This window comes from Macrobrachium rosenbergii, chromosome 55 (genome assembly GCF_040412425.1).
Source record: "Macrobrachium rosenbergii isolate ZJJX-2024 chromosome 55, ASM4041242v1, whole genome shotgun sequence".
Taxonomy (NCBI): domain Eukaryota; kingdom Metazoa; phylum Arthropoda; class Malacostraca; order Decapoda; family Palaemonidae; genus Macrobrachium; species Macrobrachium rosenbergii.
This window is the reverse complement of record NC_089795.1, coordinates 58,686,270-58,697,540: the sequence shown is the minus strand read 5'-3', so window position 1 is coordinate 58,697,540 and position 11,271 is coordinate 58,686,270. Positions and strand designations below refer to the sequence as shown.

General features: G+C 34.9%; 2 protein-coding genes across 2 annotated transcripts in view; both read right to left on the bottom strand.

Moving 5' to 3' along the window:
* Positions 1-336: 336 nt before the first annotated feature.
* On the bottom strand, positions 337-2,802 carry LOC136835294 (anti-lipopolysaccharide factor-like). Its single transcript, XM_067098610.1, has 3 exons — positions 2,474-2,802; positions 2,156-2,289; positions 337-753 (listed from the first exon to the last, which is right to left on the bottom strand). Exons 1-3 carry the CDS (start codon positions 2,584-2,586, stop codon positions 638-640), a joined length of 363 nt encoding a protein of 120 aa, XP_066954711.1. The 5' UTR covers positions 2,587-2,802; the 3' UTR covers positions 337-637.
* Positions 2,803-7,308: 4,506 nt separating this feature from the next.
* The window catches only part of LOC136835818 (cytokine receptor-like), a 191,670-nt gene continuing 187,707 nt past the window's right edge, over positions 7,309-11,271 (bottom strand). The window contains 1 exon segment of the mRNA XM_067099671.1: positions 7,309-11,164. Within this exon segment, the coding sequence (XP_066955772.1) occupies positions 10,094-11,164 (1,071 nt within the window). The 3' untranslated portion in view covers positions 7,309-10,093.

Sequence of the window (11,271 nt, the reverse complement as noted above, 5' to 3'; positions counted from 1 at the left end):
TGATAAATATTTTCGCACTTCTAGCAACAAAATTGTAAAACACACAAAAATATGCATAGAAGATGTTTTGTAGAGAATTCTATTTAAATTATTTTATGTATCCACACATTTCCCTCTAAAGTGAGTCCAAAGCGAGATATTTTGAAAGTACTGTTTTTGGCTGACATTGTTCCAAGATGGCGGCCAAATCCTGGGTGCAAAATTAGTGTTGTTAGGTACCCTGTTACAAGAAAATAAAACTTCCTGTTACAAGAAAATAAAACTTCCTGTTACAAGAAAATAAAACTTCCTGTTACAAGAAAATAAAACTTCCTGTTACAAGAAAATAAAACTTACTGCGACTTATCATGATTTTTTTCTTTATTCAACCTATTGACTGGCCTAGAGCATTAGTGACAAAGTGTCTATAATAGCCAATTTAACAATAATTGGATTAACAGTTGGAATAAAAGATATCCCACTGTCACGACTCTTTAATATACCGAAGTATTAACAGCAATTGTGCTTAGATTAAGGATTTCCGTTTGTAACCAACCGCTCGCTGCCTTGACTGTAGCAGTATGCATTTCCCTTCCACTTCTTTTCCTCATCTCGATGACTTCGCAAATTCAGGGACTTTTTACAGGTTAGATGATTTTCACTTTCCATAATAAGTTCGAGCTTCTTCTTTCTTGACGACTCCGGCCTTCAGGGCTTTAGTGAGAAAATCCTCTATTGCTTGATTGAGGACTGCCGTCATACTGCTGGCCTTTGCTGTTTGTAAAGATACAAAAAAAAAAAAAAAAAAATCAGCACGGTTTAGCATAATATGATTACTGGTTCTGAAATTATTAATAAATTATTATGGTTTCTATTTGATGTCTCGTATTCTTGAAAATGGATTGTTACATACTTTTGCCAGATAAACAAATTGGGTTGGGCAATAAACACATTTTCTTGGAAAGAAGTGCATTTTATGTGTTCGTGTGTATATGTAAGGTTTTGTGTTACAGAAGAAAATGAAGAATTAACCGTTCTGCTTTTTCTGCGTTGAAGATGAACATTGTACAGGGAACCCTCACAGCAACATCTCTCTTACAGTATGTCAAACCCTGTACATTTTGAGCACACTCTCATGCTTGTTAGCGCCTTTATTCTAACCCTTCTTTTTTTACAAAGTCTTCGCCGTTTTCATCCCCTACGTACATCTCTCAACAAGCCCCTAGCTTTCCTGGATGGTTTAAAAGTTTAAAATTTAATGCACTAAAGAATCATACTAGAAAATTCTGGCGATATAACGACCCGAAAGACCTTGCTCCTACCTCTTTCTTATCTTTCAAATTTGCCTCATTATCTCCTGTCCTTCCTCTGACGTACTCGTTCCTCTCTCTTTACATTTAAGCACCAAGCACCCACTGAGACATAAGGCATCCTTGTATTAGACACATTATTACACCAAACCAGACAGTCTTTCCGAAAATTCGATTACCAGCTTTGCTTCCGTGTGAGAAACTTGTATTCGTCCTTAACAAAATTACTTGAAACACCCTCTTTTTTGTAGTTCAATAATCCTTCGATGTATTTCCAATTACAACATTTAGAATAGAATATAGGATTTAGGCCAAAGGCCAAACACTGGGACCTATGGGGTCATTCAGCGCAGAAATGGAAATTGGCAGCAAAAAGGTTTGAAAGGTGTAACAGGAGGAAAACCTCACCGTTGCACTATGAGTCAAGTGTTAGAAAAGGGTGGAAAGGAATATGGAAGAAAGAGAATATAAACGGAGGTACATTAAAAGGAATGAGAGAGGTTGCAGCTAGGGGCCGAAGGGAAGCTGCAAAGAACTTTAAGTAATGACTACAGTGCACCACATTGAGGTGCACTGACGGCACTAACCCCCTACGGGGAATTTCAGTATTTAGACTGAGTAACTATGGAAGAAAACCTACCAAAGTACTTAAGTTATAAGGGCTAAATAGAAACTGGTAGGAAGCTGTCTTCTAAGTACATTTATTGAATATGAGCAACATAATACGAATTTATTATGCACTGGGGCTTTACAGAAAATTATCCTATTTTAACGACTGTGTCTAAAAGTCAAAACTGATCATATATAGAGACTGGGTACCATTCCAGCACAGAAATGTTTCATTATAAGACCACGCCTTCTCTTACCTGAGCCTCGGATCTGAGTCCATCCTGGACAAATGACGCTTGCAGAGTAATACAATTTCCAGTTCTTAAAAAATGGTCTCATGTTGTAAGTGCAGTATTTTCCTAGAAGTTCCAGATCTCCTTGTCTCCATAACCTGAGTTTTAAAACAGAACTACTTTATAGTGTTTTTGATTAAAATACTAAGACCAAAGACTAACTTTTATATGTAACTGTTTGATATAATTACTATTTGGATACAAAAGTTATGCTTGATGTTTTCAAAAAGAAATTTGTAAAATTTACCAAAAAATCAAACGAAACAGCCCATTGATACTCACTTGACAAAGTGAGTGGTGAGCGTAGGTAGGATCAGATCAAGAAAGCTTGTGCACTGACACGGGCCGTAAGAAAGGAGCACCAACAAACTCACGAGGCATAGAGTAATGCGCATCTTGCTGAGGTTGAAAGACTTCAGCTGAACTTTGTTTTTCTTATTCTTTCCGTAGCTGAAATTTTAGCTTAACGCGATTCTCTAGATATTCTTTGCAATTTCAGCTGATAGTCTGAACAAAGCTCAACAGTGGTAGGCTTTAACAAAGACAGTGGGTTCTATTCCGTTATGTAGACGAGGGAACTAATAAAATCTGCCTCGTGACTCGAGTGAAATGAGTATCGAAAGTGAATGTCAGGCATCCTTCAGTGACATTTCATGACATTTAAAATCACTAACCCTGTCTACTGAACTTGCCCTCATGATAACAGCATATGTAAAGATTTGTAGCTGCATAAACAGACAATAAACTCCAAATGTTGACATTATATTTTGGCAGCATAACACGGAAGACGTCGTTAAACCTAACCTTCGTCAAGATATAAACAAGCAAGATAATAGACAACTGGCCTTATTCCGCTGTTACTGCTTATGTTAAAATATGATTACGGTACTATGTTTCATAATATTCTTATGGTTTACATCTGACTCCATCGAAGTTTTATTATTATTAATAATATTATTATTATAATTTTGGAAGGGGACCCCTCTTTGTGGCAAACTTTGTTGAAAAGAATGGCAGTCTGTATGCCGTTGAGCTTATATTTTACCTTTTCAACTTGGTGTATAAATTTCTTCGTTTCAGCAGATAAATTATACAGCAACTGTCCGAACTTCAATTATTATCCGGTGCTTTGGTAGTCGTTCTACCGCTGAACATGATTTGAATGTCACCAGAGGTACATACAGCGGGTGATTAGACCCGAAAATGGGTTTACAAAAGAAGGGGGGCGATTTTTCATTGGTCGGTCATATTCCCGGGAGCTCTCCTAATGGCTGCATGTCTAACTAAACGACGTGAGCCTCGATTGGTTGGCGCTGGGGGGCTCTGCTCGTGGGTCCAAGAGGAGGGCGGCTGTGTCGTTGTCTCAGGGGGGCGCCTCGTTGTTCTCCTGACGGCGGTTGACAGAAAGAGAGTTTCTCCTTGAGTAATATTTAACGTAGGTTTCCACCACAGAATGGCGAGGGCCTCCTTATAGCGGAGGTCGAGGATTCCTGTATTCCTTACGGTCTGCTGGCATTGTAGAGCGTTGCCGTGTTCCCTCGTGCAATGTTGGTACACCGCCCCCTCATGCAGCTGGACGGCAATCCTCTAAAAAAAAGGAGAGTCGTTGCCATCCCAGTGTAAGAATGATAGCAATCCATTCTCCGGGCACAGTATTTGGTAGATGACTCCTCTCCTCTTCATGCGATCGCTGCTGACGATAAGGCTATTCTTGACGAGGTACTGGGCAGTCCTCCGATCCTTATCATAGATCATAAGGTTGACCGTCGTCTCTACCTTGGCAGGGATAAACCTATCTACGTGGAGTTCAAGTGTTTGTATAATTCTACATTTTTCAAGATTAAATAACCATGTTTCGATATCAGACAACCGCAATATCAATCGGTACCAACATGGCTGAAAGGGGCATGCATCAATGTTGACTTTAAAAATTAACATTTTTTTACATAGTGGACATAACATTCAAACGATTTCCATTTAAAGTCATTTGAAAAATCTTTGGTGACTTGAAATCAAGCACGAAGTCTTACGCATTTGCGGGAAAGAAAAGAAAAAAAAAATCCGATAAAATATGTTTATTTTGTACATCCATCCTTCACTTTTTATACTGTAGTAATTACAATTTAGCACTAGGTTTATGTTACAAATATGCAACATATTCATGTCCAACAGGCTGATGTCTACACTGGATATCTATAGCATGATTTATAAAGAGGGAAAATGCAATGAATTTCTAGCTTAAAAAAAGGAAACCGAATAGTGTCATGAAAAAAGCTGGCATCAATACTGACATACAGTTTACAAAGCATATACTGAAAACAAGTATTGAAAACATAATTTTAAAAAATCAGATTTCTCTTGACAAGGGGCACATAACGTTCAAAATAGAATTGGTAGAGACCAGCAAGTACCCTGATGGAGTCACCAGGTTTAACTTGTATATATTATTATCGTTCCCAATGGATTAATAATCAGTGGGAAGAAGGTAAAGGAAGACACAGGAGAGGGTGGGATGAACATGTTAGACTCAAGCTAATGATCATCAACCTAAGAGAAAAATTAGCTTCACTATTCAACATACATTCTTACTTACACATTTCCACATAAAATCAATACAAATATTGTATGAACTGTTCTGCACACATTAACATGAGCCTAATTATGAATCTATGTACACTATATAAACATTATAATAACAATTATATATATACATATATATATATATTGTAAATATATATATAATATATATATATATATATATATATATATATATATATATATATATATATATATATATATATATATAATATACATATACACATACATATATATATATATATATGTATACATGTATATATACATGTATATGTATATATTCTGTATTGTATATACATGTATACTGGGTGCATGTGTGTTTATATGTATATATATATGCGTATATGCTTGCAAATATTCTTGACACTGCATATGTAAATATATACACATTGTGTATATACTAGAACAGGCATATGCAATAGCACTGGCAGTATCTAAACATGCACACATACAATATATATATATATATATATATATATATATATATATATATATATATATATATATATATATATATATATATATATATATATATATATATATATATATATATTAGTATAAAGTTGGCCCTTAACTTACACGATGATCTTATTCCACGACTTATCATTTAAATAAGTCAAACAAATTCAAATACTTTATATAAAATGGTGTAATCACTGTAATATAGAGTATTTGCATATGTATAAATAACCTATGCACATCCTCCTATATGTAGTATGAACTATAAATCTTTTGTAGATCTTTCATACTGTATTACTAGACCAAACAATAATTATTGGCTAAAAATTCAACTGTTGTCACACTGTTTCATTTAAGGAAGATGTAATAAAAAAGAGGCAGATATGCGTTCAAAAGTCACACAACCATTATAGCATGAAAAGCGTAAGCAACATCAACAATCTCACACTTGAATTTAACTAAGTAAGTAAGCCTGGCACTCGGCTTTATATAACAGTGATTATTATAATTTCATTCTCTATTTCTCTTTCTCTCCGAGTCTGACTAGGTAAGCCTGACATTCTCTGGTATGTATTAATATGATCTAAATCTGAAGTTGTGGTTATAAAACACTTAATTATAAGATGGAACATCTACAGTAGTTAAAAGGGCATATTATAGTTCTGGTTTTAGGTCGTGGTTATATAACACCTCACTGCAATGCAGTTATTGTAACACAGATAATTCTAATGCTTTTATGTATCAGTCTGAAATTATTCTTACCTATTCTTTACGTTACTGTTGCAAACACCTGGCACATTCAAACTTTGCATTTTGGAAATTTCTGGGATTCCAAAGGGTATATGACAATTGCATGTAAGTTAAGGGCCATCTGTATTGTGTGCATCTATGTATATATATATATGTATATATATATATATATATATATATATATATATATATATATATATATATATATATATATATATATATATATATAGTCTGTAGGCATTATCTATATTACATTTTCACAACATTCTGTATATGCATACATGCATATATATACACATGCTCACACGCACACACTCTATATACATACATATATACATTCATATATATATATATATATATATATATATATATATATATATATATATATATATATATATATATATATATATATATATATATATATATTCTATTTTGGGAGGAGTCACCTTGAATTATTTGTTAGGTTTGACATGCTAATCAGAAATGCCTAGAAAGTGATTTATGACGGCACAGCAGCTTGGACAAGAGATTTTCAAAATCTCTTTTTATTACACTGTTAAAAAAGTTTACATTCCTGTGTACAGCAATGTATATTAAATGATAGTTCTATTATGAACATGACCTCTAATTTCTCCAGCTAAAATGGAAATGGTCATTTCACTAACTCATATATTTATGTACACACATAAATAAAGAGATGAATAAACAGTAATCTTAAATGAGCAGTGGCAATGTCTCTTGTCCTTATGCTTACAGTCAGTGGAACGCAGCTTCTGAGATATTGCATTAAAGTAAGAGTAGAACTCTTGAGAAAGCCATGAAAACAGAAGACAATAACATTCTATATAGGAAATACTTTCATGAGTTACCTTTGCATCATCTCTTTCATACCATTAATTTTTTATATATCTATTCTGTCCTACCATTACAAATTGGAGAACAGACTTCAAATAACACAGTCAGTAGTCATGATCACTAGGCAAATATAGTATTCCATTTTTTATTCGTATCCTTTTCGTTACACATCAGTCTTTTGAAACATTTACACTGAGCAAGAAAATATATAATAAAATCCAACAGAATGCTTATATATCTGTTAAGCAGGATTTTCAGATTACTTTCTACAGAGATATTTGCGCAACATAAATCTCTATTAATTTTTATACATGTGACCTCACATGTATCACAATAGTACCTACAGAATACTGCCCAGACGGGGAACGGCTCTGTGTGAGAAAAATATTGGATAGTAAAAACACAAGTAAAATGAGGAGACTCATGACTGCTGACTGTGTTAATTATATAAATGAAAATTTATTTTTAACTTCAATTTGTACAAGAATACAGTATAATTAAGGGACTAGATTCAACATGATTTGCAAAGTAACACTCTAGGTCTGTGTTCATTTTTCAAAAACAAGGAGAGAAGACATAATCTCATATATTTCATGTTTATGATTAGAATGTACTTTCATATAATGAATTATTACCTAAAATACATTCTTCCCTGCACATATGTCAGCTATTATTCCACTCCATTATCACTTGATAAATTTTAAATTATAATTTTGAAATAATTCCTTTTCTTATAAAGCCAAATATTCTTATTACTTAGATTTACCTTCCAATTATATTTTCTATCAGGAATATTTACAGCCAAATAAAAATATAATACCATTCTAAAAATAAAACAAGAATTATATAGTGACCAAATAGTTGGTAATGCATAATAAAACATTAAAATTCATTTGTACCTAATAACAGATCCTAATTTGCCTGTAAAAATAATTGAGATTTTTGGTTTCTGGACAAAATTCCTTTCTGCAAAGACAGTATAACTTCCTACCATAAAACAAAATTTACATAACACTATGTATTTCAGAAATGAAGACAAATTCCAAATCAAAATTACTAAAGACAGTCTTGAAGACTATCCTGGACACTTTTGAATACTTGATAAAACCAAAACAATAACCTTATTTATTAATACTGCGACAGCTTAAAGAACAATTATTTCTCACTCTACCAACATGACTATACCTGTTATAACAAAAACGTACATTTCATATAAATTCTTCTAAAATCTTGTAACTGGGAGACACACTCTCTCGCAAACACACAACACACTTAGGACACTTGACCTTGAGCAGACATTCATGTTGTACAGCAGTACAAAATGCTGGCTCCTTCTGTGGACTAAGGCATACTAATGTATTGCCAAGTCCTTTATTACATATGAGGATTACATTCCCATAGCAATGGCATACGATGAGATACAAAATTCTATGGTCCTTATGACTGACCAGTCTGAGGAATCATGATGAAACCTATACTACATTGTCATAAACAATGCTGCCAGATTCAATGCTGCATGGAGTACAGTGGCTGACCTGTGTGTACAGTATACCAAAGTTACAATATTAGCTGGGTTGGACACTTTTTGATTTTATGGACGTGCATGGAGAAACAAGCTATGATGGTGCATGAACATTTAACTGTTTTAGAGAGAAGTCATGGGCGGTAAGTTTGACATACATGAACGGATAACAAGTACAGCACATGCAATAAACATTCTAAAACATAACAGAATATCCATCCCCACTATTACCGAGTCTACCACAATACCACTTATTTTTCACGATTAACACATCTCAAAATGTGCTGAAAACCTTTCTCTTATTATGTCACAGAGAGTATTTAATTTTTTCTGCATAGGTTTCACATGATAATATTGGAAAAAGATAAAATGGGGACACTTGGTTTTAAACAACCTTACAGAATAAACTTTTACAAGAGATTCCGATATAACAGTACACCGATCTTTCTCCTTATCTGCACATGTACAGTAGCTATAACATAATATTAAATATGAAGCAACAGCTCCAGAATTCCCCCTAGAGATGCAAACTGAGTATTGGAACTGAGACATATTGAGCATTAGGAATTGTCTGGAACTCTTACCACAGAAAAAAATCTACTTGGCACTCAGCTGGGAATGAGCAACTTGCTTAGGAATTTGCATCCTAATCAAGAGCTAAGTCCCAAATTTCTTTACACACTTGTCATTCTGGATAGTGGTGGTGGTGGCGATGGTGGTTTATCCTGAACTACTATTCTGCTAACAAAGGAAGGAAGCATGATTTTAGTTTGACTTGATAAATAAATAAATAATTGGTTTACAATATTTTTTTTATGGCCAATAACTTCCAACAGTTTATTCCAAATACTGTACAGTAATCAAAATACGTATGGCTTATTCTGAAACATCATCACAAGTGGAGTCGAAGAGGCAATGCATTTCTATTTGTGATCTATACACTTAAAGTTATGGAAATCAAATTTAATAATACATCGTTGTTTGATACCTTGTTTAATATAATCTTATTATTCAAATATAATCTTAGTTTTCTGTTCAATTTTAACAATAACACAGATTTAGTTTCAACTTTTGCAAAATAGTATTTTAATTTTTGTAACTGAAGCAATGCAATTCATTTATAAAGTTAAAAAATAAACTTTGCAGTTCCTATTTCCGTCACCACACTGAAAGTCAGAATGCTTAAAGTCGCATATGCAAAACACATGAGTCAATTTCCCTTACAAAAGGGAATATTCATAAAAATCAAAACACCTTTATTCACAATTAGCTTATTTCAGCACTGTATATCAACTACCAAGGGCAAGTCTTTGTACTTTCTAAAGGTGTACCACATAAATTTTAACTGGGTCCTCATCAGCACAGCTGAAGTTTTCACAGCAATGTCCACCCAACACTTACAAAAGAGAATGAAACACAAACACTGGTTAAACCACTCCATCAGAACTGTTTACAACTGTACTCACATCGTAAACAAACAGCAACACACACCTTAGGTGTTTCAGTACAGCTTCTTTCACAAAAAATTCTTCAGACATTGGATAATTTTCTTTATTACATCACTTGTCACATAAATGACTCACAGAGGTTACTGTAAAGTCTCTGGAGAACTATGGTTCCCACATATCAAACCTCAAAAGAGCCATCGACTACGATGTAAAAAAATTTCACGACAACAGAAAGTTTATAAAATTAATATCCTTATTATCATGACATATATCTCACACCATGGACGCTTTATGATTCGCTGACAACACAACTGAATGCGGCTCGTGACTCTGGGCTAAAAGCCTCTTAGGAGACATGACCACAGGATCATGAAATGTTAATGTTTCTTGGGATACATATCCAGAACTTTGTTTTGAAAGTGATGGGGCTAAAGGTGGCCATCGGCTTCCTCCCCGATTATGATTTACTGTTGCGTCTGAAGTGCTTGGCCGAGTTGGAACGGAAGGACGGCCTCGGGAGCTTTCCACGGGTGCAGAAGCAACCTCTCGGCCTTCTTCACCAGTGTCGCGTTGTATAACTGGGTGAGCCCAACGTGTTCCAGAAAAATCTCCCACAGATACGTACGCCCCTTTAACCTTTTCTGGACTACTACTAGGAGAAACCAAAGATTCTGCTATTGCACATGTTACATACGGGGCCTTATTTGTAGGCGATGCAGTTGTTACAGGATTATGTGAAGCTTGTACAGGTAATGCCTGTGTAAGACCAACATATCCTGCAGAAGCTCCAAGAGGAGGGCCTGGTGAACTACGAGAACCAACCCTGCAATAAGCACCTGGTGGTAAATCTTCATCGGGTGTAGTTACAGATTTTGTAAAACCTGTAGGCAAGGATGGTAGGGAAGGTTGCCTCTTCATGACACCCATAGCATCACTCACAGCAACATACCCTCTAGCTGGAGGAGTAGTTACTGGCCTTCCACCTTCAGCCTGAGCAACAGCTACATACCCAGTATTTAACCACGGTAAAGATCCGGTTTTAATATAGGGAGACATTTCAGGTGTTGTCTTTTTATACGGGAAGTTGTGGCGAGAATATGCAGGGAATCCAGCTTGTCTTCCTTCATGGGGTAGAGTAAGATTATTAAGCACATCTAGGCTAATAGTATCTGCATCTGCATCTGGCATGCTGATGTATCCTGTGGATGTCCGAGCTCCTAAAGGCATTTCAGGAAGGGTGCCTAATGCTCCATTTGGAGTAAATGGATGTAAGGACATACTTCCATCTGACATTCCCACAGCTAAGTTCGGTACGGAACTTGCTGATACATATCCCGCGTTCATCTGAAACAGTAATATTAACATAAGACGAAAACCAAGCATAGCATGGCATTAATGGTAATTTACCTAATAGTCAAAGGATAGGGAATGGTGAAAAAGTAGTGTAATTA